General features: G+C 36.8%; 1 protein-coding gene across 28 annotated transcripts in view; it reads left to right on the top strand.

Moving 5' to 3' along the window:
- The window catches only part of ank2b (ankyrin 2b, neuronal), a 281,005-nt gene that overhangs the window by 170,462 nt on the left and 83,792 nt on the right, over positions 1-26,751 (top strand). For 24 of the 28 annotated variants that reach the window (XM_049483036.1, XM_049483035.1, XM_049483037.1 and 21 more), the window contains exons 3-9: positions 11,040-11,138; positions 14,198-14,296; positions 14,490-14,588; positions 17,070-17,255; positions 18,861-18,884; positions 24,552-24,650; positions 26,627-26,725. In XM_049483036.1, coding sequence (XP_049338993.1) covers positions 11,040-11,138; positions 14,198-14,296; positions 14,490-14,588; positions 17,070-17,255; positions 18,861-18,884; positions 24,552-24,650; positions 26,627-26,725 — 705 coding nt within the window. The remainder of the gene's footprint in view (positions 1-11,039; positions 11,139-14,197; positions 14,297-14,489; positions 14,589-17,069; positions 17,256-18,860; positions 18,885-24,551; positions 24,651-26,626; positions 26,726-26,751) is intronic. The other 4 variants (XM_015608643.3, XM_022678186.2, XM_022678187.2 and 1 more) reach the window with 1 other exon arrangement.

Raw genomic sequence — 26,751 nt, forward strand, 5'->3', positions numbered from 1 at the left:
CAAAGAGTCTAAAAGCGGAGAGAGTGTCCATTTCTAGCGCAGAAAAACAGGGCAAAAGAGTCTACAAGCGGAGAGGGTGCGCATTTCTAGTGCAGAAAAACGGGGCAAAGAGTCTAAAAGCGGAGAGGGTGCGCATTTCTAGCGCAGAAAATCGGGGCAAAAGAGTCTACAAGCGGAGAGGGTGCACATTTCTAGCGCAGAAAAACGGGGCAAAAGAGTCTAAAAGCGGAGAGGGTGCGCATTTCTAGCGCAGAAAAACGGGGAAAAGAGTCTAAAAGCGGAGAGGGTGGGCATTTCTAGCGCAGAAAAACGAGGCAAAAGAGTCTAAAAGCGGAGAGGGTGCGCATTTCTAGTGCAGAAAAACGAGGCAAAAGAGTCTAAAAGCGGAGAGAGTGCGCATTTCTAGGGCAGAAAAAAGAGTCTAAAAGTTGCCGTAATTAAGGAGTTTAATATTAAGAGACATCATGAAATTAAACATCAATTTGAAAAATTTTAGTTTACACAACACTGTCAAAGATAAAGATAGTTAGTCAAGTAAACTGGTGTTTGAATGAAATAATCAGGAAAAAAGTATTATTTAAAGTGGTATATTTCATTATTTGTATTAAGTGTGGCCCGTGACTTTAAATATATTTCTCCTTCTGGCCCCCCAAAAAAAAGTTTGGACACCCCTGATTTAGTGCATCCCTACATTTTAAAGGGTAAAAATGTTTACTATTTGATGCCGTATGTTAATTCTAACTGTGATTCTAGCAGTATGTTAAAAATGATCTTCTAGTTAGAATCCAATTACTGTATTGGCTTAGTGATGGATGATGTGAAAACCCTTAGTTGAAAATGTGATTGATACTTCAATTGCACTGTGAATAATTGAGCTGGGGAATGAGGGGGAATGCTTGGCAACCGACAGCAGCAGCAGCAGCGTACAGGAACAGACTGTGGTCCCAGAGCTCCCTGCAACCTTAAGGTCCTCCGTGCTCGCTTTTAAAGAACACTACTGACCTCATTTCTTTCTAACTGAAGGAAATTGACCTGGCTTTGTATGTCTATGCCTGTGTGAATACAGTGTTTTTTGATTTTATGCTCTTTTTACCTGCGAGTTCATAGAAATAATTATAGTATCATTAAATATAGTATCAGGTAGTGAAAGGTTGGCTGTGTTTTACCTTATTATCTCTCATTACAGCCTCTATTAGCACAGCAGGGCAGGGGTGTGGAGGCCGATAGCGTGTAAATAAATAGCTGCACCATAGTAACAGTAACAGAGTGTGTATATGCAGTGCGATAAACATCGGTCACATGCAGCCGTTTGGCTGAGGTGTCGAGTGTCCTCCCCTCTCGCCCTTCCATGAGTAAGTAAGAGAGAGAGGCCTGTCACTAATGTTTATTTATAAAGGCACAGGATCTGCATTAAAGCCTGTAAAGTCAAGAAATACAAGAAATCATAAATGTAAAAAAAAAAAAGAAAGAAATGCGAGGTATCATGCATTTTTCCTGCTTCTTCCACATCTGATTTCCTTTTACTATGTGGGTGGTGTCCTCGTGCTGGCCAGGCATGTGAAACACTAGAACGCTGACCTTTGTGGAGAGATAATTCAGTCTCTAGTGAGTAGATGACCCTTCTGCCGCAGCGCAGAAGCCTCGCTCTGCCAGACCTTCATCGTGCAGGAGGAAAGACGCTAGCTGATTAGTCATGCAATAAAATGTCATACACAGAAGCTCCTACAGATATTGTGATAAGTTAAGGGCAGATATTATGCAAAAAAAAATCATTTTGCTCTGTTTCACCTGATATTTTTATTGTTTTAGCTTTATTTAGCCATACTCTCTTTGTATAATCATTCAAATACAGTACAGGCCAAAAGTTTGGACACACCTTCTCTTTTTCAATGCGGTTTCTTTATTTTCATGACTATTTACATTGTAGATTCTCACTGAAGGCATCAAAACTATGAATGAACAAATGTGGAGTTATGTACTTAACAAAAAAAAGAAAAAATAACTGAAAACATGTTCATGTTTAAGTTAATCTACTTTATTTAATAAATGAATAAACAAAGAAACAAACCAAAACAAACGAGAGATAATAATAACAAACAAACAGGGAGGCTGACAAACGAGGAGCTAAAACAAGACAATAAACTAAACAGGGCTATGAACACAAACAAGGAATGAACAAGAAATAAACAAAGAGATTAACAAGGAGTAATAAGCTAGGGCAATACGTGGAACATCAAACAACAGGGTAAGGTGCAAAGACCGACGAACAAAGACTGAAACACTGGGACTATATAACACACGGGAAGAAGAAACACCTGGGGCTAGGGGGCGGAGCTACAAATGATTACAGGTTAATGGAAAACTACTGGGGAAGAAACACAGAGGAGCATGGGTCATGTGGGGAACATACATAGAGAAACATAAGAACAGACAGGAAACCGGTAAACCGAGATTGCTTATTTTAAGAAATCTTACTAAGAAAATTTGCTTAGATCAGAATGTTTGCTTAATTTAAGCACTTACATTTTAATTTACACATATTTTGTCTAGTTTTTGCCAATGGATTTTTTGCAGTGTAACTAAATTCGCTCACTTTGCGATGCTTAAGGTACTTTGCATTTGCACTCAAACCTTCCTGCCAGTTCAAAACTGAACCAGCAATTTACATAGATTTTCTAATATTATTGTACCAGAGTACTAGGCAAATCATTATTAAAAAAAATCAATTAATACTTCAATAACTGGTGTAATAAACGTAAAAAAAAACACTTCACTTGCAATTTCTACATTTTACAAATCAAACCCATTAACAGGTTCAAAGTTAACCTTTCACTCTCTAGTCCAGAAGCATTGCTAACCGGCCACACAACACAATTATTCCCAAGATGAACTGAAAAAGAAGAAAGAAAAAGAAGTGTAAAAAAATACAGAACTATGAAATTACTTATACTGCTATTACTACTACTACTATACTGTAAACAACATTTTATTTTAATTTATTTCACTTGAATGTACAGCATACATCAACATCTAATCTCCTGTGTTCAATTATTTGTTTCATGTAATTTAAGAACAGTTGTAGACTATATTTTTCTTTCAATAGAAAATCTTCATACAATGTGCTGTTACATAAGGTTCTCAGTAGTGGGAGGTTGAAACACTGCAAACTAAATAATACATAATACTTATAAACAGAAGTTTGCGAAGTACATTGCTGTGATGTTTTGATTGCATTTATGCACTGTCATTTTAGAGTCATCTAAAAGTCATGTACAGATTACAAACAGTGTTCACACTCGTTCATCCCAGAGGTGCTGGTTGGAGCTCCGTCACTTCAGAGAATGTAGGTTCACTTCTCCACCGCCCAGTGCTGGGTTTGCTCCACCAAGTCCAATGCTAACTGACACTTGGCATTGGACTGGGTGAGATTAGGCTCATGTGTGGCTGCAATACATATTTGCTGTTGGAAGTTGACATACTTTTTGACATGAACAGGATAAGTGATCTCTTTGAACTGTTATTTTCTGGGGTAGAATGAGTTACAACAGCCAACTTTGATAGACAATGTGGAGCTATGTATTATAGCTTAGTTTTGAGAGTTGATCCACGCCCTCACTCCTCCCACTTCCTTCCCTACTTAAACCGTCACTTCCTCTCTACCTGCTCTTGAACAACCTCGCACCAACCTCCTCCCCATCTTCCTCCTTCTTTAATTTTATACTTTTTCCTCATGTTTCTCTTCGTGTGAGGGGGGGCTTCGGCTTCAAGCTTTACAACAAAGCTGCCCCGAACTCCATCACAAATACTCTGAGTTTGCTCCCCCTCTTCTCTTCTTCTCTGCCCAGTCAAGGGCGTGGTTTCCTGAACATCTAATATTTTGTTAAATGTGTCTTTTCAAGTTGCACATTTTGATTGGCAAAATCAGTCAGGTTCAACTAAATTAGCTGAGCTAAGTTTCCTGGCAGAGGCCTGACTTTTATGCACAACCTTTTTGATAGTGTGGAGGTCTGAACTTTAGGAAGGCTATTCCAGAAGCTTTGTGTTAGCTTGATTTAACTATTGCACAACCAGCTCAACAAGTTGTTGTGGTAGTCCTTCCTAGGTATTTTTCTGCATCCACTGTGTACAATGTACCAGATCAATTGGTAGCAAAAAATAATGATGCTACCACCATCATGCTTAATAGATCCTACAGAGTCCCTTATGTTGAATGTCTTACCTTTGGTTAGTATGAATCAATATTTGTCCTATATTTATCCTTTCTGCAGTAAAAAAAATCTTATATTTCACCATATGATCCACTGTCTGGATTCATGAAAAAATCCCCAAATCCCAGTATTGCCATTACATTTTTGTTTCTGAATCAGTTTGTCAGACTCTGCTATTTATACGTAAATATTTGAGTAAAATTAACATTGTTGTTAACAAATATTAACAACATTTCTCACAGATTCCAAATAAAAAAAATGAAAAATTTAGAGCATTTATTTGTAAAAAATGAGAAATAGCTGAAATAACAAATAAAAAGATGCAGAACTTTCAGACATCAAATAATGCAAAGAAAACAAGTTCATATTCATAAAGTTTTAAGAGTACAGAAATCAATATTTGGTGTTATATTTGAATAACCCTGGTTTTTAATCACAGTTTTCATGTATCTTGGCATGTTCTCCTCCACCAGTCTTACACACTGCTTTTGGATAACTTTGTGCCACTCTTTTTGCAAAAATTCATGCAGTTCAGCTTGGTTTGATGGCTTGTGATCATCTAGCTTCTTCTTGATTATCTTCCAGCAGTTTCTTTTTTATTTTGTAAATGTTTTCCAGAGCTGAGTTTTTAAATACAATTGGACATTGTTAAAAATTTAAAAATTAAGTTCCCAACAGGTAACAGGTAACCCAGCTTCTTAGTAGGACTCCCCCCAAACACCAGCATCACAGTGGGAGTGATGATGAAAGGAAATGCAAGGCCAGTTGTGCAAAGCAGCATCACCCAGGATTTGTACTCATCACAACCATTGTCATAGCCATAATGTCAGCATCTTAGTCTGATTTGCTACTTAGAGCTACTGTTCCTCACCAAATGGTTCCAAGCATATTGTTAAGCAAGCAACACTCTGATATTACCTAGACTTCCCTGTTTCTGTCAGACGTCCCTGTGTAATGATTTGGGACTCAATTCCATTGACCATGAGAACCCCCTCCTCAAAAGCCCTGCAAATCAGTCCCAGACCCCGACAGCCAGAGTGATCCATCAGCGCTCAGGTGTGCGTCTGGCTTCTCTGCTCGTAAATCGTAACTTGGAATAAGATGTCGGCTACTACATGAGCTCTGTTTGTTTGGGGGGGTTGGGTAGCATGTTTGGACTGACCCCATTATAAACTTGGAACACCATTAACTACTGCACACTAAATCCCCATGAAGCAAATTCAACCCATAGTAATATTTCACTGAAGACAGTGAATGTTACTCATTTCACATTAGATTTCCCTTGATAAAATTGGATTTTTTTATCAATTTATTTATACATATTGGCCTGTAGTTCATAATGGCACTGGTTAAATCATTTCTGATCTGATCCTGACTAACAGGACAAATGTTTTTGGAAGCATCTCAGCATATTCTCCTCCACCGGTCTTACACACTGCTTTTGGATAACTTTACGCCACTCCTCTTGCAAAAATTTAAGCAGTTCAGCTTGGTTTGATGGCTCTTGACCATCCATCTTCCTACTGATTATATTCTAGACGTTTTCAATTTGGTAAAATCAAAGAAATTCATCATTTTAAAGTGGTCTCTTTTATTTTTTTCCAGAGCTGTATGTTGCATCTTTCCTCCTGATTCATTATGTTTTGTTTAGTATTAGATTGTTTTATTACCCACACAATTACAGTACAGGTTTAATCAGTCGCTTAACTGAATAAACACACGGCTGTGGGAACATTGTGATGAATCAAATCTCTGCAATTATATGAAGGTAATGATGGTCTGAGGAAATAAGGTAATCACAGTGAGGCTTTTCAGCAGGGGCTGTTAGATGCTGTGGTCTGGAGTGATTATGGTGCTGTGCTCTGTCTGTGCGGGTGGGTGTATGTAGGACAGAACGGGGGCGTAGGAAAGAGATAAATTGGGTGTCTCTGAATGCAGCCAGCGTGGGATGGGCAAAAGGTTGATATCTTCTTAGAAATCAAGGTGCTTCAAGGTGTTCTGGGGTGATGCAATAGAAGAACCAATTTCTGTTTCTGTTGATTGGTAAAGAATGTTTGTACAGTTGCAAGAAAAAGTGTGTGAACCCTTTGGGATTACTTGGATTTCTGCATAAATTGCTCTTCAGATGGCATAATTTCTTCTGTTGAAGCCATACGATTGTTGATTTACTTCTATGTTTTGGGTCATTATCCTGTTGCATCATCCATGCTCTGTTGAGCTTCAGTTGGCGGAAAGATGGTTTTACGTTTTCCTGCAAGTAAAAGTCCTTCCTTAAGTTTTCCTTGGTAAACTTGAATTCATTTTTACATTGATGATGGCAATCCGTGTAAGACTGGACAGTGTGCTCATGGCAAGGCACTGCAAATAATCTGATTTAAAGCGAGCACTGATAGAGGGTTCTAGATGGATGTGACATTCCATGTCTAAAGTTGTGCAGGCCTTTAATGTTTCTCAATCCACAGAGTCACGTGTCTACCAGGAAAACAGTATAGAAGGCATTACCACCCACACTGGACAGTGCAGTGGATGGTAATGATTGTGACCTGTGGCATCTAGCTAGAATTATCCATGCAAACAGAGAAGCGACTCTGAAAAATTGACATCTACATTCATTGCTTGAGAGGCCCCACGTGCTTGCATATCCCAGAGGTCAGCACAGTGTTCTTTAGCTTGCTTGGGACATGGCAAAAGTCATGGGACACAATACTGGCCAAGATATCTGGCCAATAAAGTTTGACATGTCAGTGTAATTGAATGTAATGCAGAAAAACAGAGCTAGAGCTGCTGACAAGGGAGCTGCGTCTGACCCTAAAACCGCCATAGCATATTCATAGACTGTTGTATGAAAAACATGTGTTTAACAACCTGTTCTTAATACACCACATTGCTGGAAATAGCATTTAATTTATCTGAGCCATAGTTTGTCCATATGGGTTTTTTTTGGCTTCCTAAGTAGCCCAAATTAGCATGTAGTGACCAGTATCTACCAAACGAGTTTTAAAAAAGATCATAAGCACCCAGGACTCACTGATTCAGTCATCTCATAAGTCAGAACACTTAAAGAATGCCCAGTTTAAATGTGTACATGTAAAAAATATGTTAAAAATACTAAAAACAACTGCCAACCTGGCCATGCAGGACCTGTAGCTCTTGTCATAGTTGATTTTACTGTAGAAATGCCTGCTGTAACCATGCAGCTTGGCTTTATTGACGACATTTTCGAATTCCCAAGCAATTCGTGCAGACAACATTACATTTTAATATCATCCCTCTACACAATCCCAGTTTTGGTGAGGGTGGATTGGCAGAAACTGGCAGGAACTGGCACAAACTGATAAATGTGGAGATGCTTAATCCCTCGTGGTAATCTGCGTTGAGTGACATTGGAAAATAATCTTCATATCTCGGCGAGGCTTTTACATGTAGCGTCTATTTTTTGCAGCAACATGGGGGAAAAACATCAATCTTCTTATTAGATTTAGATTAGCCGCTTCGCTAATCTACAGTGCAGCCTCTCAGATCTCCCGGGACCTTCCTCTGTTCTGCCCTGTGATATGATGGTGTGTTTCTAATTTTATGGGTTTCTTTATTTCTTTGTATAATTTAAATTATAAAATAAAAAGTATATATATATATATATATATATATATATATATATATATATATATATATATATATATATATAAATAAAGACTCCTTCCTTCTTTTATTCCTTCTAGTTTACTTCGTTGTGCTTTATTATTGGCAAGTAGTTACTAAACATAGAATGCGCACATTTATTTAATAGAAACCTGAAAATTTGATTCATGTTTTGATGGGCTTATATATATATATATATATATATATATATATATATATATATATATATATATATATATATATAAAATAACACCTTGTTCTTGCATGGTGAAATTATGAGGTAGCATAGTAAGGTTACAGCACATTGAATAAAACTGATGTAACCGGGAATTAAAATGCCATTTAAATGTAGAGGAGGTAGAAAACATTAATAGATCACTGTTATGTAACATGTAATGCACAGTGTGCATTACAAAAATTCCATTCTTATTCTTAATAAACAGTTTTTGTAAAAAAAAAAAGGCCTATGCTCTTTTGTGTTGCAGTGTTTATTATAGGGCTGCAACGATTAGTCAATATAATCGACAATGTTGATTATTTAAATTTGTCAACTACAAATTTCATTGTCGACTAATCGTTAATTTTTACCAATCCAGCAGTACACAAAGTGATGGACACAAAAGTGCAATGGGAGATGGGTAAATGGCTGACTCCAAAAGTGCCCAAACTGATTACATTTTTAACCACTAAATTTCAGTAATTTAACATCTACACATTTAAATGACTTTTAAATCTCATGTTCAGCTGTATCTATCGCTGTATCATTCTGTCATAGAGATGGAGGACATGGTAGAAATAATCGTTGACTAATCGAAGTATCGGAAAATTGATCATCAGATTGGTCGACTTCCAAAATAATCTTTAGTTTCTGCCCTAGTTCATTATTATAGTTCATTCAAACAACCAAAATTTCTAGTTAAAAAGGTCAGTTTTAACTCTCTTCTTACTAAAAACATGTTGGGTTTAAATCAGGCTTGGGCTCATAATGACAGTTTATGGGGCGGGCATCACTGGCATTAATCTAAGGGGGATGTTTTGCCTTTACGTTTTATAGTTACTCGTTTGAGTATGGAACTATGAACTTATTTTATAAGTAATAAAATAACTTTGCATTACTCAGCTCTGCATCTTTTTTGTTATTCCAGCTATTTCTCATTTTCTGCAAATAAATGCTCTGAATAAACATTATTTTGATTTGGAATTTGGGACAAATGTTGTCTGTAGTTTATAGAATAACACAACAATGTTCATTTTACTTAAACCTATACCTTTAAATAGCAAAATCAGAGAATCTGATTCAGAAACTGAAGTGGTCTCTTATTTTATTTTTCAAAGCAGTATATATAAAGCATTACGCTAGCCAAATTGGTGTGTATTCATTTGCCTAACAAGCTTGCTAGCAAACTTAGTAGGGCTAAAGTATGATGTGTAGCTGCTTGTGTGTTAAAATGTTGTTAAAGTTTTCGTAGCTAAGCTCAATCGTGTAAATACAGACACGGACAGTGTTTCTGGAGAGCCCAGTGAGAGCACAGAGCTAGAGCTGCTGACAAGGGAGCTGTGCCTGACTCTAATATAGTTGTACTATAGTCATAGACGGTAGACTGTTGTAGATAGAATTATGTTGTTTAACAACCTGTTAAAAATACACCACAATGCAGGAAATGACTGAGTGACTTACTCTGACTGTAACTATAACGCCGTTACCATTTCCAACACCCCGTTACTGCATGTTACTTTAGCAGCTGAATGAACTTTTTTTTTTAACTTCGCGCATACAGACAAAGACCCAAGTTTGTGTGTTAGTCACAAGGGAGGGGAGGATACGACAAACCAGGGTTTCTCAACCGGTGAGCCGCAAAGCACCCTCTAGGGCTCCACAGGCTCATCCTCAGAGGAAGACAGTAGTCTGTAGTGAGCACTTTAAATCAGGTAAAAATACAAAGGAAGCACAATATTAGAGCATGTTTCCAGTAAGAAGTTAATGTACTATAGTTGTAAAGCGTAAATCACCGTTTCAGGGTAAAGTTACGGTAGCAAGAGTTTATTATACTCTGTTTTTTTATATTTTATTATTATTATTATTATTAGTAGTAGTAGTAGTATTAGGGGGGGGGGGGCCTTGACGCTTTCAAGTTGTAAACAGGTGGGCCGTAAAGTAGAAAAGCTTGAGAACCTTATAAAACACGCTCTGAGAAGGTGGGGGTAACGCAATAGTAACGCAATAGTTACTTTTACTGGTAACCTGTTACTTTTATAGGGGAGTAACTCAGTTAGTAACTCAGTAAATATAACTAATTACGTTTTTAAAGTAACGTGCCCAACACTGGTTACAACATTATGAAGGAGGACCCCCAGACAATACCTATCCCCATAATCCTACAGTGTGCTCCCAAACACACACACACACATTAAAAATGCTGCGGGCTCTGCTAGGGTTGGTGCTGGATTTTTTGAAACGTCTGAGTTCTAGTTTTGTCCATATGGGTTATGTTGGCTTCTCAAATAGCCCAAATAGATAACTCCTTAAAAATGTTGAGGAAGCTCCTTTTAATATAAAGGCTCTGTACTCATTCATGTGTTTTCCTAGAACTGCACACAGAAGCCAAGCAGCATTAAGGAACCTCTGTTGAGGATTACAAGTATAAGGTGTCATATGTAAGAAGACCAAACTTGACCGTTACAGCTGGTGCAGGGCTATAGATTTGATTGGCTGGAAATAATTAGGAACCCCCATCACTGTGTAAATATTTAAATTCAGAATAAATACTAATTTGCAGTTTTTGCCTGAGGCAAAATTAAGTTTTCCCCTTTTTTTTTTTACCTCTTGAACTTTTAGAGATACGCTTTAATGTTGAGTTGGGCGGCTGCCAGCAGCAGAGATGGCTCTTGACACTGGCAGGTTTATAAATATCTCACTCTAATGAACTCCTCACAATCCACTGGCACATCTCCACACTGTGGTCACACAGCAGAAATGCAGACCATCATATTCTGCTTTGATATTTAAGTGTGTCTGATGTGCACGAGTCGTGTAGTGCCCAGCAGTCATGCTACACACTGAAAATGGAGGAGGAGGAGGAGGTACAACACTAGGATCTTCTACTATACGCTCCTGCTTGTCTTAGCCTTTCTCATTTCTTTCTCCTGCGTGAAGATTTGGAGTTAATTCCTGATTCTTCTGCTTTGCTACAGAATGGACTCAATGCTCTACACCTGGCAGCCAAAGAGGGGCACATGGATCTGGTCCAGGAGCTTCTGGAAAGGGGGTCTTCTGTGGACTCTGCAACTAAGGTGAGTTTCTCTGGTTGAATTTAAGACTGATTAAAATTGGTGTAGAGCGAAACCAAAGCTGGGTTTCTGGGTTGAGGTGTGAAGGACTGACTTCACAATGCTGTGGCTTAGTTATGGCAGTAGATATTTGATAGTTAGCAGTTTGATATTTGTCCAAAAATTTCAATTAGAGCTGAATTTAAAATCCTATTTACTTTCCTGGTCTATTTTCATACTTAAGGTGTACTGGATTATAAGGGACAGTATGCAACACTAGTAAGGAACAGGGGTGTCGCCATGTTTCTCCTCTAATTCAGCAGGTCTTGCCACTGGGTAGTGAGACCTGTAAAGCTAAGCTAAGCTAAGTAAACAAAACTGTAATTCTTTTAAAAAGATAAAAACATTTTCTTTTAAAGTCAAACAAGTGCTGGATGTTAATCTACACAGATTTCTCTTCTGAAAACTGTTTATTTGGGTGAGTAAATCGCTTCCGTTTATTTACAGTAAGCTTAGATTTCCAGATTTTCACTATAGCTGGGTGCAGCAGTATTAGCATTAGCAGCTAACCGCTAGTGCTAGCTGCGATTAGTGGCTAGTGCCGCCCGACAGCGCTACACTGAGGAACCCTGAGTGTTCTGGTAAGCCAGGGTGATATTAGCTAGCCCATGTAGCTTGTTTTAACAGGGTAAAATAAGTATGTTATACTTGCAGCTGAAAGGTGAAAAATTGCAATAAGCGGCTAATGCTAATACTGCTCCAGCCTTGGTGCTGGGGAAACTTCACTGAAACTCCTGTATAACGCTGTACTCCAGCAGAGCTTTACTGCGCATTACAATTGACTGTTAAAATTCATATATAAGGCGCACCAGATAAGATAAGATAAGATTTTAAGTGCACCTTGTAGTGCGAAAAATATGGTAGTGTTTAATAATGTCTCAACCAGTGTCAATTAATAATTAATTGGCAGATTACCTAACCATTTAACAGTGCTTATTACTGTCATACTTACTGTTAACTGATGTACCCTGTTTATGTGGTCTGTGGCGACCATAAACCACAAATTCGCTTGTTTCACGGTACACACACACATACACACAAACACACACACATTTAATTAAAGCCTTAATTGGGTAGCCCAGCCTTCCTCAGATAGAAACGATAATTCAGCGCTGTTCTTTCTTGTCACTGTTCTGAGGGTCCCTGCTGATGTGCCTCAGTCTGGAACATTCTGCCTTAAATCACTGACTGATAGTCTGTGCTCATTATGAGGCTGTGAGGCGGGGCCACATGGTTTTTACAGTGAGCTGGAAATTGTAATGCAGTGCTCAAATGCAGTCATTTTTGCTTGTTAAGCCACTTTGCATCTCAGTATGTATAGTAACACTTTCTAGAAATGTCAATGTGCTCTCTCGGGGCTCCAGCAGCTGATGGCCAGCTGCATGACCAGGATTCGAAACAGCAATCCCCCGATCATAGTGGCAGTACTTTAGAACTCTGGCGCACTTGGCACCCTCACTATTAAATCTTTTGACCACTCATGACTTATACTTACGTTAAATATTATACTAGCTTATATTAATTTATAATAAATGATAAATATATGTGTCGTTGTACACCCCAAGTAAAATGACAGATATATGTAATTTTATCCCAGATGTGTAACTTTTTACATGCACAACTTATGATGCATTATGATTGCAATTCATAATGAATAATAAACATGGCTATAATGTGTTTTTGCAGTTTCAGAAATACTTATAGTCATATTTATAATGCCTTATGAATGCATTATAATGTGTTATGAGTATGTTATGAAAGGTTTAATAGACCTGTCATTCACAGAATGTATTGTCATATGTTTTTCATTAGTATATATGTCACGGATGAGAGGGTGGATGTAAGAGCAGATGTATTAAATACATTTATTAAACAAACAAGAATAATAAAAATAGAAAACAAACGCGGGTAACGCAAATTAAACTAAGACAAAGACTATGAAAACTAAGGAAACAAGAAACTCTAAAATTAACTATAAACAAAGAATAACTAGAAAATACAAAAACAACAGACCTGGATCATAGTAACAAAAAGATACTAAGGAACACAAACCACAAACTCTATTCACAAATATACAGTCACAAAGATACAAAAGACTCCACAAGCAAACACTGATACACTGGGCTATTTATACACAGGGAGGGTAAAGACAGGTAATGAGGGGGCGGGGTTACAAACAAGACACAAGGTGATAACACTAATGGCTAGGGCCGGGCTAGGGCGGGGCCAGGGCGGAGACAGGACTATAACAAAACAATGCCATGTGCTCAAAAAAGCACATGGCTTGGGACACAAGAAAGGAAAACAGGGCAGGAGCACAGAAAACCAAAAATAGGGAAAAACACAGGACAGACACAGGCTAAGGTGTGACAATATATAGTATTAAGATAAAAAAAATCTAAATGCAAGATATATATTATATACAAATGCTTCATCTAATTGAACAAAATACATTTTCTATAATAAATATACAGTTAATCAATGCGTTTTAATGATGAAATCCACTATATACTTAGATATGCATATAATTTATGACAGTTAATGTATTGAGAATAATTATTCACAATGATTTAACACATTTATCACTATATGCTTAAATATATATTTATATTGCCCAGGCCAAACAACTCAGAACTTGCCGATGTGCATTGCAGACTTCTTTAAAATTGGTTTGAAACTGGCAATATAAATATTTAAAAAAGCTGTTATGTGGTGGGATGCACAATAAATACTATTTAAAAAACACTGATTTAAACTTTAAAATGATCCCAAACACAAAACTGAGCTAGAAAGATACTACAATGGGCTTGTCAACTTTCATCACTGATTGTGTACATAGAGCTTCTAAGTGGAACAACTGTCTAAGTGTTTGGATTGTCATTCTGAGCCCGACTTTGGGTGCATTGTGTGATGAAGGAGTCTTAAGTAGGAGGATAGAAATTCAGTTGTTAGGCTTTCACTGAGCATGTAAAAGGATGTTTTAGGTTCCTCTGAAACCGTGTTCTGTGTTTTTTCACCCACAGAAAGGAAACACAGCTCTCCACATCGCCTCTCTAGCAGGACAGGCTGAGGTGGTGAAGATCCTGGTCAAACAGGGAGCGGACATCAACGCACAGTCACAGGTGAGAGAAAATTTCATCATTGTGATTTAATGATATTTTAATTCATATGTGTTAGCATACTGTAGTGTGGAAGCCCAGTTCAGAACACCACTCTTCCATGTACAGCCAGTGTAAGCCAGTATGCTCTACTAAACCCCACCAAAGTAATAATTACATAAATGTGTTTGTAATTGTAAATTGTGTTGTATTACAGAATGGGTTCACGCCTCTATACATGGCTTCTCAAGAGAACCATCTGGATGTGGTGCGGTATCTGCTGGAGAATGGAGGCAATCAGAGCACAGCAACAGAGGTAAGAGATAAAAAATGCTTCAAATCAAGTTTTAAAATGTAAATATTACTTGTATATCATTCAAGTAAAAAAAAGAACAGTTGTGTCAATTTATTAAAAAATGTTATACGGTTAATACAATATTCGTTTTAAGTTAAATGTTAATAAAAGAATGAATGTAAGAAATGTAAAATAAAAACACGTTACTGATTCCAAATGAATTGCATACATTAACACTTTGACAGCATTAAAAAATATATAATAAAAAAATGTATTTGTAGAAAATAAGAAATGGCTAAAAGAACAAAAAAAGATGCAGAGCTTTCCGACTTCAAAAAATGCAAAGAAAACAAGTTCATATTCACTGGTGGAGTTCAATAATTGGTGGAATAACCCTGTTTTTTTAATCACATTTTTCATGCATCCTGGTATGTTCTCCTCCTGGCTTGTGATCATCCATTTTCCTCTTGATTATATTCCAGAGGTTTTTAATTTGGTAAAAAAAAGAAACGCATCATTTTTATGCATATATATATATATATATATATATATATACAGTGAGTCCAAGAAGTATTTGATCCCTTGCTGATTTTCTTTGTTGGCCCACTAATAAAGACATGATCATTCTATACTTTTAATGGTAGATGTATTCTTACATGGAGAGACAGAATATTAAAAAGAAAATCCAGAAAATAAATCTAAGGAATATATATTAATTGATTTGTATTTCATGGAGTGAAATAAGTATTTGATCCGTTAGTATTCATTAGCAGTTCTGGCTTTTACAGACCAGTTAGACACTCCCAATCAACTTGTTACCTGACCTGAAGCCACCTGTTCTCACTAATCACTTGTGTGAAAAACACCTGTCCACAGAATCAGACAGATCACACAGATTTCAAGTCTCCAACATGGGTAAAACCAAAGAGCTGTCACAGGACCTCAGAGTCAGAATTGTTGACCTTCACAAAGCTGGAATGGGCTACAAAAAGATTAGTAAGGTGTTGGATGTGAAAGTAACAACTATTGGTGCAATTATCAGAAAGTTTAAAGAGTATAACATGACAATCAACAGACCTCGGCCCGGTGCTCCAAAGAAGATTTCGCCTCGTGGGGTGGCAATGATGCTGAGAACGGTCAGAAATCGTCCTGCAACCACTCGGCAGGAGTTAGCAAATGACCTGAAGGCAGCTGGGACCACAGTTTGCAAGGAAACAATTGGCAACACTTTGCGCAACAATGGATTCACATCCTGCAGTGCCCGAAAGGTACCCCTGCTGAAGAGAGCACATGTGGAGGCGCGCCTCAAGTATGCCAATGATCATTTGAAAGATGAACCAAGTTATTGGGAGAAGGTTTTGTGGTCAGACGAGACCAAAATTGAACTTTTTGGCCTCAACTCCACCCGCCATGTGTGGAGGAAGAAAAATGCTGCCTATGACCCCAAGAACACTGTGCCCACCATCAAGCATGGAGGTGGAAGCATAATGTTTTGGGGGTGTTTCTCTGCCAAGGGTACAGGGCTACTTCACCGCATCACTGGGAAGATGGATGGAGCCATGTACCGCACAATCCTGAGGGACAACCTCCTCCCCTCTGCCAGGGATCTGAAAATGGGCCGTGGTTGGGTCTTCCAACATGATAATGACCCTAAACATACAGCAAAGGATTGGCTCAAGAAAAATCACATTAAGGTCATGGAGTGGCCCAGCCAGTCGCCAGACCTCAATCCGATCGAAAATCTATGGAGGGAGCTGAAGGTCAGAGTTGCCAAGCGACAGCCCACCAACCTTCATGATTTAGAGAGGATCTGCAAAGAAGAGTGGGCCAAAATTCCCCCTGGTGTGTGTGCTAAACTTGTGGTTAACTACAACAAACGTCTCACCGCTGTGCTTGCAAACAAAGGCTTTGCCACTAAGTATTGAGTGTGTTTGGCAAGAGGGATCAAATACGTATTTTCCTCATTGAAATACAAATTAATTAAAATATATTCTTTAAAATTATATTCTGGATTTTTGTCTTGATATTCTGTCTCTCCATGTTAGAATATATCTACCATTAAAAGTGCAGAAGGATAGTGTCTTTATTAGTGGGCAAACAAAGAAAATCAGCAAGGGATCAAATACTTCTTGGACTCACTGTATATATATATATATAATTTTAATATGGTCAAAATCTATATTTAAGTTTTCTGTTTTCTATATCTACAGGGACTCTCAAGCTCTCCTAAAAAATATAATTCATGCCACTGAGGGATTTCAGCACTAAAGATAACTAGCTAAAGTTAACCAGCAGCTATATTTACTAGTATACATGTATTAGCTACATGAAGAATTGTTTCAGTTATTAAGCAAAGGATTTCACCCCTCCCCCTTATAGTTAACTCTGTTTCAAGACGGAGGGTTACACTTTTTTCTCCGAAAAACATATAATTCATGCCACTGACGGTTTTCAGTGTATTTTTTGAATGTGTGTGATGCCATATCTTGTCTCTGTTTGTAGGATGGCTTCACTCCTCTGGCCATCGCTCTGCAGCAGGGCCACAACCAGGTGGTGTCCATCCTACTGGAGAACGACACCAAGGGCAAAGTGCGACTGCCCGCCCTGCACATCGCCGCCCGCAAAGACGACACCAAGTCAGCCGCCCTGCTGCTGCAGAACGACCACAACGCAGACGTCCAGTCCAAGGTACAAGCCTGTAAACGCTGAAGGAATGGAGCTTAGCTAGCACTGGTGTATGGTCTGGTTTGTTGGTGGATGTTGGGGAAAGTTGGGATGAGCACAGTTTTGCATGTTTGGAGATGAATTGATGTGATGTGATGATATTAACCCTTTCACCTAGTGTTAAAAGTGCTGTCAGCATCTTGTCCAATTTGTTAGATTTTGATGGGCGTGAGGAAGTGCTCCAGTGTTCTGATCATGTTTCATCATGTTTCACTGACCTCCATTGTGTTCTTGACCTCAGCCTCTGATGTTGTGTTGTTGTAGTTCATTAGATTGTGTCTTTCTTTCTGCATTTCTCTCTGTTTGTCTCTCTCTCCTCCAGTCTCAGTGTACCTGTGTCCTGTGTCTTCATCCTGATGCTATACGGGTTTCTGTCTTGTCTCTATCAATCCATTCTTCTTGTAACTGTAGCGTCTGCTTTTAAGTGACTGGAAGTCAATACGTATGTGCAGCATGGGTTCTGAGTAACGACTGTGTGATGCACTACCTTTAAATGGAAAAAGAAAGAGCGTGGGCGTGCATGTATAGTTCCCCTTATAGTTAACTCTGTTTCATAGGGAAAGGGTTACACTTAAAAACAAGGGGTAGGGTGCAAACGAGAAATGAGATTGTGCCCTAATTTGTAATTATGAGATGGTTGTTATTATTGTGATTCCGCAAAGTATTTAATTTGATTTCAACCATGATCTTTCTCAGTTTGGAATATAGAACCTAGAAACACTTTACACGAGTCAATTTCAAATGTAGTCCTAGATCAAATATGTATCCGATTTGTGGGCATGCAATAAGAATGTGAGCAGTCACATGGTCTGTACGAATGTGCTTAATGCTGTCATCATTAGTCAGCACCACTGTTGCATCCAATTCGGACTGCCTGCCAGAATCTGACTTCTCTTTGTATGTACACAAGTCCAGCAGTATTGGCACAACAGATTGCACCTGCAATTTATATTGTTTCAGATTATGACTAACTATTAATACTAGCTTTACCTTCAAATTATTCAAATTAACTTCAGATTTTGGCACAAAACTGATGGCACAACAAAACCACATTTACACTTTCACATTTATAATACAGACAGATGTAATATCACAGATGTAACAGAAATCACTTGTGTCTGTATATATATATATATATATATATATTAGTATATATATATATACTGTACATACTGACTTAAACTAAATAGTAATAGGCCAAATAAATCTTCATTTTGTAGTTAATTTTATTTCTTACTATTTTTTAGATAATTCTGTATGTGTTGTTTGGCCTTTTTCTTTTTCTAAATATGTGAATCATTAAATGATTCAATACATTAACAGTAAAGACAGCCTGTCAAACTGTAAAATGAAGATGCATAAGCTGAAAACTATCACTATATATATGATAATGATATATAGTGGGTAATAAAAAGTATTTCCAAAGAATAATGAGAATATATCTACCATCTGTTTGCATGCGGAACATGAACATATGCTAAAAGTGTGTATGTGTGTATATGTATGTGTGTGTTTGCGTGAGTGAAACATAACAGAACTCTTTCCCCTATGTATTCTTTGCTGCTACAGATGATGGTTAATAGGACTACTGAGGTAGAGATATTTTTCTGGTTTTAAATCTCTTCAGCATCAGTTTATTTATTTATTTTTTTCATATTTCTTGTCTAGTTTGTTGCACTGCATGCAAATCTTTTGTTCTTATTTATTTATTTATTTACCTGTGCATGAGATGTGCCGTCTTACGTGTCACTGTATGGATTTTAGTTGTTCGATCCATTTATCACTGTTTATCAGTATCACGTTTTAATTGTGCTTGCCTTAGACTGTCACATGCCATTGCTTCTTATGATGCCTTGGTTGATTATGAGGGATTTGCTTGCGCAAATGACGGTATTACAAACTGACATGGGATGATGAAATCCAGTAAAGCAGACAGTCTACATTCTCCCAACATCTGTAATCCTCTCCGTCATGGATTAGGATTCCACAGTGCTTGTGTACAATTGGTGTGAAATTTACATAACTCGCCATCAGGACCCATACTTTACAATGCACAGCTGTTTACTGACAGCAGGAATAAATAAGAGAACATAAAGGAAACGTGGTGAGATACAGTTTTACAAATACATGATTGAATGGGCCTTAATTTGGATGTACAAACTTAGATTTTTTACACTGTATGAAGGTTTTTTAACCCTTTGATGCCGATAAAAAAGCCATTTAATCTACATCTTAACTTAAATAATATCTGTGCTTTTGTATATAAATAAATGTTTTGATAATACTCTCACTAAATATATATTATATACTGGGAGTGTTTTCAGTGCAGTAAACACTGTACACATCGCACTAGTGTGTAAATAGTATGGAAAAGCAGCAAAGACAGGTTCTGTTCATAGCTGTATATTTTCTGGCTAATAAATAAAATAAAACAGATCAAACTGCTTTAAACCTTATCAGCAGTTTAGCTCAATTAAAAAGAAGTATATGTTAGAGCTGGGTCGGATCGAGATCAAATCAGGTTCTCACCACAATCGAACCACTCCAGAAACAAAATCTGCAAGTGGAAGTTTTAAACTTGGAGGCGTAATTAACTGCACATGTTACTGATATCAAATGTGTCACGTGTGTGTTAACGCTTTAATGTTGACAGCCCTAATTTAAACATGAAAAAATACATATATGTTTATGTGCCTGCTTATGTCATATGACGATGAAACTCTAGCCCTAGACATACTTCAAAATCATTACTAAAGCAAAAGAACAGTATTGATCTCTAAAAAAGGCATACATTTCTGTTTATGACTATGGTGTGCGAAAGGGTTAAAGAACCATCCATGAAAGTGTCATTTATTAACCCTCTATTTTCTAAAAGGACCCTGACTATCAAGACTGTATATATTTGGTAACGTATTTTTCGCACTATAAGTCACACTTAAAATCGTTTAATCTTCCCAAAAAGCGTCAGTGTACATCTTAATCCAGTGTATGAATTTTACTTGTCAGGATGTAAGAAGCAGTAAAGTGCAGCATTTCAGTTTAGTACTCCAGCACTGGAGCTGGAGTAGCTTTAGCATTAGCCGCTACCCGCTATTAACGTATAAATTAAAGCTAGCTAGTTATTTATAACTTATAAATTAAAGCTAGGTTAGCTATTTATAATTTATAAATTAAAGCTAGGTTAGCTATTTATAATTTATAAATTAAAGCTACGTTAGCTAGTCATAACTTATAAATTAAAGCTAGATTAGCTAGTTGTAATTTATAAATTAAAGCTAGGTTAGCTAGTTATAACTTATAAATTAAAGCTTGGCTAGCTAGTTATAATTAATAAATTAAAGCTAGGTTAGCTAGTCATAACTTATAAATTAAAGCTAGATTAGCTAGTTGTAATTTATAAATTAAAGCTAGGTTAGCTAGTTGTAATTTATAAATTAAAGCTAGGTTAGCTAGTTATAACTTATAAATTAAAGCTTGGCTAGCTAGTTATAATTAATAAATTAAAGCTAACTTAGCTAATTATTTATAACTTATAAATTAAAGCTAGGTTAGCTAGTTGTAATTTATAAATTAAAGCTAGGTTAGCTAGTTATAACTTATAAATTAAAGCTTGGCTAGCTAGTTATAATTAATAAATTAAAGCTAACTTAGCTAATTATTTATAACTTATAAATTAAAGCTAGGTTAGCTAGTTATCAATTATAGATTAAATATAGTTTAGCTAGTTATAACTTATACATTAAAGCTAAGTTAGCTAGTTATAACTTATAAATTGACACTAGTTTAACTAGTTATAACTTAACTCCTTTGAAAAAGAAAGTCTTTTTTTTTATACAGTTTTGTTTACTTAGTTTAGCTTTACTTAATTTAGTTAGCTACCCCCACCACCACCCAGCAGTGAGACCTGCTAAATTGGAAGTTCCTCATAATGTCTCCTAAAATGTGCCTTATAATCCAGTGCACCTTATAGTGCAAAAAGTACTTAGCTTGGTTTATACAACAAAAGTTACCAGTATTGGCCATATGTACATATTAAAACCTGCAAGTTATATTATCCCCTATAAATCTGTAAATAACTCTCTCTTTTTTCCCAGCCAAGAACACAAATACTGTTGGCTTGACAATGTCATTTGTTTGGCTTATTAGGTTATGTTGCCTGTTGCCTTTATTCAAATTGGCAGTGCTCGATATTAGACAATTATAGTGACAGTTTTATTCAATAACATTTAAAATGGCAAGTATTTAATACTTAAAAACAAAGCCGCTGAATGCTGAATGAATACAAATGCATGCCTTCAGATCAGTAAATTAAGAGTGTTTTACCGTAACATAGAGACTTTAAGACCATAATTGATTAGTTTAATCATCATATGTGAACATCCATACATCCAGTGATAACTAATGTTATGTAACTATTGTTTCATCTCATTGAACCATTAGTATATTTTGCTTTTTGTCCTTTTTTTTCTGAAAGATTTGTGACATATCTGAACAGGATGTATGAATGTTTATATGAAAACATATGTATAATAGATAATGTAAGGATGCAATGTGGTAGAATAACCATATGACTTTTAAAATGATTGAATGAGTAGGCCATATTGTGTTATGACTTATTAATATATTGTTTAATTTATTCTTTTTTGCATGGTATTGAAAACAATGAGCTAGATCTTAAATATCTGCAAGCATTTTGGCTGTAATAATCAGGTTACTTTCAGATAATGCACTGCATAGCATGATGCACCACCTATATTTTGTTTTGCACCAGCTTTGAATGTGTATCACCTAGTCAATGTATCCTTCACACTTTTGTAAATGATGTTTTCACATTAAATCGGACCGTGACTTTCAGAACGGAAAGGTAAGGCAAGAATTTCACGTACTTCAAATTGCTCGGCCAATCTCTACTTTCTCATATTCCTAACATACTTTGATCACTGAAATGAACTACAGTGCAATAATGCTCCTTTTTTCATTTCCTGATAATTTTTATTTTATTTTTGGGGGAGTTCTTTTCTTATTTCCTTCCTTCCTTCTTTTCATTTTCTTTATTTACTCTCTTCTTCACAGTATATTTTCTGGAAATGTACTGTGCGTTACTGCTTCCGTCCTCTCTGTGTTTGTATTATTTTCATGAACATTGATCTTTATTGTATGTTGGTTTGATTTGGGATGTCATCTTCAGTTTTACACTCTTCTGTTTGCATGCCTGTGTCTGGGATCTGATCTCTAAAAATGATTGACTGTGAATGTGAGCCCTGTGCATAGCTAGATTAATATTTACTATATATGTCTTTTTTATATAAATAACTATAGAAATATCAAATTTTATACTGCATTTAAATGCCAGAGAAATTTGAATGAATTCCCTCCATGAAATAGATTTTTCCCTTTTAGAATACTTTTATGTAATATGTAATGCCAATGCATATACAGCTCTGGAAAGAAAATTGAGAGACCACTGCAGTTTCTGAACCAGTTTCTCTGATTTTGCTATTTATAGGTATATGTTTGAATAAAATAAACATTGTTGTTTTATTCTGTAAACTACAGACACAATTTCCCCCAAATTCCAAATAAAAATAATCATTTAGAGCATTTATTTGCAGAAAATGAGATATGGCTGCAATAATAAAAAGATGCAGAGCTTTCTGACCTCAAATAATGCAGAGAAAACAAGTTCATATTCGTAAAGTTTTAAGAGTTCAGAAATCAATATTTGGTGGAAAAACCCTGTTTTCTAATCACAGTTTTCATGCATCTTGACATGTTCTCCTCCACCAGTCTTACACACTGCTTTTGGATAACTTTATGCCAATTCTGGTGCAAAAATTAAAGCAGTTCAGCTTAAATTTGATGGCTTGTGATCATCCATCTTCCTCTACATTATATTCCAGAGCTTTTCAATTTGGTAAAATCAAAGAAACTCATAACTTTTATTTTTTTTTACAGAGCTGTATATGTGTGCTGCCGCATGTCAGTACCAGTGTGTTGCAAATTTACCTGTCAGGGATGCAATGGTTAGACCTGAAAATATACAGTACTGTCAATAAGTGCAGATCTAAGTTAGTGGCTTTAATAGAATATTCTATTCTCTCTACTCTCTATGTTGTCTACATTCAGCAGCTGTTGGGTATGATTAATGACCATAGGCAATCATTTTGACACATGGCTTTATGCCTACTAAAGAATTAAAAACCTGCTGACTTGCAACTTCGGTGATAAAAGCAGTTGGGTAGATAATATTAAAAATATTACTGCAAAGCAAAAACAATGTGTAGTCTTATAATATTTATAACATTGCTACATTTCCTTATTTTTAAAAAGGACTGAGAACTTCTTCACTTACATTTTAATAGGACTTAATGGGCAGTTGCTGAATTCCTTTAATAATCATATTTTTGGGTTCCCTCTACAATCAGGAGGCATGCAACTTAAGTTTTGAGCTGACACTGAAGGACACAATCTACACACGCATTTCTGGACAAGCTGAGAGATACAGAATTGTGATAGAAGCATGTTTTATTTTAATGTAACTTGGGTTATCTAACCAAGTAAGGTAAGGCTAAGCTAAGTAAACAAAACTGTAATAAAAAAAGACTTTCTTTTAAAGTCAAACAAGCGCTGGATGTTAATCTACACAGATTTCTCTCCTGAAAACAGAAAGTAAGCTTAGATTACTGATTACTTTAGCACTAGGCGGGATCATTAGCATTAGCGGCTACCAGATACACTGAGGAATGCTAAGTGTTCCAGTAAGCCAGGGCGATATTAAGTAGCGTTTCGACCCATGTAGCTTGTTTTAGCACAGTAAACGGTTATATACAGATATATACGCGCCTCTTAAAGGCGAAAGAGCTAACACGGTTAGCGGGTAATGCTAATACTGCTCCAGCAGTGCTAGCCGGGGTTAACAGCAGGCTACAAGCCGATAACACTCACCTTTAAATGGGGAAATAGCTGTTAGCGGGTAATCTTTATGCTACTCCAGTCTTGGTACTGAAGAACTAAACTGGATCTCTAGTGCTTCTTCCCAGAATTCATCAGCTGCTCTAACACTTCTATTATATGTGAGTTTTAAGTCAACAGTTTTTCCTATAGAAAGATCTTTATGGTTATCTACGCTACCCTTAGAGCTGCACTTGCTGACTGTGCTGTGGTTGTGGAGTATGTGAGTGTGTGTGTTGAGTGTGTGTGTGTGTTGAGATGTGTTAACTGGTGTGTGTCTGTGTGCTGTGTTCTCCTCCTCTGTTACAGAGTGGGTTCACTCCACTGCACATTGCAGCTCATTATGGAAACGTGAATGTAGCGACTCTGCTCCTGAACCGAGGGGCTGCCGTGGACTTCACTGCCAGGGTGTGTATTACACACACACACACACACACACACTTTTCTCACTAACACTGTAGAAAATGTTGGCTAGACTTTCAAAGTCGTGCCTGTTCAGCAAGACAGAGTGTCCTAGTCTGCACATTAATGATGACATTCAGTGCCTGACCTCTCTCTCTCTCTCTCTCTCTTTCTCTCTATACATTTCTCTTTATCTCTCTCTCTTCTCTGTTTTCTATTATCCTCTGCCTCTATCTGTTTATCTCTCATTTTCTGTTATTCACCACCTCCCTCACCCTTACTTGCTTTCTTACTTTATCTTTTTCATTCTCCACCTTTCCTGCTCTGACTGTAATTTTCTGTCATTCTCCATCTCTCATTAACTCTCTCTCATTCATTATTTTCTCTGTGTCAGGTCTCTAACTCTTCTCACCCAAAAATGTGTGACAGAACGATTAGGTAGAGAATGACAGAGTAGAAAATAACAGATAATAAATAACACCTCTCTTTCTCTCTCTCTGACTTTCTTTTTCTCTCTTTCTACATCTCTCTCTTTCTCTCTCTTCTTTGATTTTCTGTTATTCTCTGCTTTCTCTCTCATTTTCTCTGTAATTCTCCACCTCTCTCACTCTTACTTTTTTTGACTTTGTCTTTTTCACCTTTCTTGTTTTCAGTCGAATTTTCTGTCATTCTTTACCTCTCTTATTGCCTCTCTCTCTCTTTCACTCTTTCATTTTCTGTCTGTCAGTTTCTAACTATCTTTCACCTTTTTTTCTTTTCACCACTCTTTATAATTTTATCTTGTTCTTTCTTTCTTGCTCACTCAAAAATGAATGGGAGAGTGAGGGAAGTAGAGAATGACAGAGAATTTAACAGATAACAAATAATACCTCTCGTTCTCGTACTTCTCTGATTTAATATGCTCTTGTCATTTCTCTTATTCTTTCTGTCATTCTTTGCTTCTTGTTCTCACTCTTTCTTACAGTCTTTAAAAAAGTGAGAGCGAGAGAGGTAAAGAATGACAAGAGTGGAGAATGATGGAGATTCTCTCTTCCTCTTTCTATGCATATCTCTTTTTCTTTACATCTCTCTCTCATTCTCTACCCTTTTTTTCTCTCGGTCACTCTCTAATTTTGTGTCATTTTCTACCTCCCTCATTCACTCTCTCTCTCACTCTCATTTTCTCACTATCTCTCTCTTTATTTTTTCTGTCACTTTTTATTTTGTTCTTTCTTTCTTGCTGACTCAAAAAATGAGAGTGAGAGAATGTGAGAGGTAAAGAATGATGTGGAGGTGCAGAATGATGCAGATTCTCTCTTTCTCTCTGTCTCTACTCTGTCTTTACTCATTGTCTCAGGTGCTCTCTTTTATTCTCTACCTCTCATAATCTCTCTCCCCTTTCTTTCTCTCTTCTTCTGTTGCTTTCTCTTTCTCACTCACTCTAATTCTCAAAATTAATTTCCCTTGTAATTTTCTCACCTTCATTGTTTTATGTTTCTCTGGTTCTCTTTATCTCTTATGTGACACATACAGTGATGGGGTTGAAAACTTTACAGCCTCTGGGAAGAGCAGTTTTGACATCATTTAATCAGCTGCACATGACTGTAGATTTAGCATTTCAGAGAAGCCAGGTGGAGCAGAAGATGGCCCATTTAATAGGGGCTAAAATCACTGGCTGTGTCCCAAATGGCATACTACTACTCTCAATAGTGTGTAAAATAGTTCACCACCAAGTAGAAACAAACTTAGTTACCAAACATGTGACTGTTGTTCCTGCTACATCATCTTTTAATAATATATACATATGTTGTACAAACTTATTCACCTCAACTAACCTTAGATTTTAGTTTTTTTTGTGATTTTAGTTTGCCTATTTGCTCAGGTTTTTAATGTCAAGTTTTCTTAGAAAGAGGTTGATAAATGTATAGGGTGCTAAATGAGTGAAACCAGGAAAACTGCTTATTATAGCTTTACAACCTTACATGTGATTTTATTGCTTTCAGAATGGAATCACACCGTTACACGTGGCATCAAAAAGGGGCAATACAAACATGGTCCGTCTGCTGCTGGACAGAGGGTCTCAAATCGATGCCAAAACAAGGGTGAGTTTTAGCACTTTATGTAAAAC

Source organism: Astyanax mexicanus, chromosome 8 (assembly GCF_023375975.1).
Source record: "Astyanax mexicanus isolate ESR-SI-001 chromosome 8, AstMex3_surface, whole genome shotgun sequence".
Classification (NCBI taxonomy): domain Eukaryota; kingdom Metazoa; phylum Chordata; class Actinopteri; order Characiformes; family Acestrorhamphidae; genus Astyanax; species Astyanax mexicanus.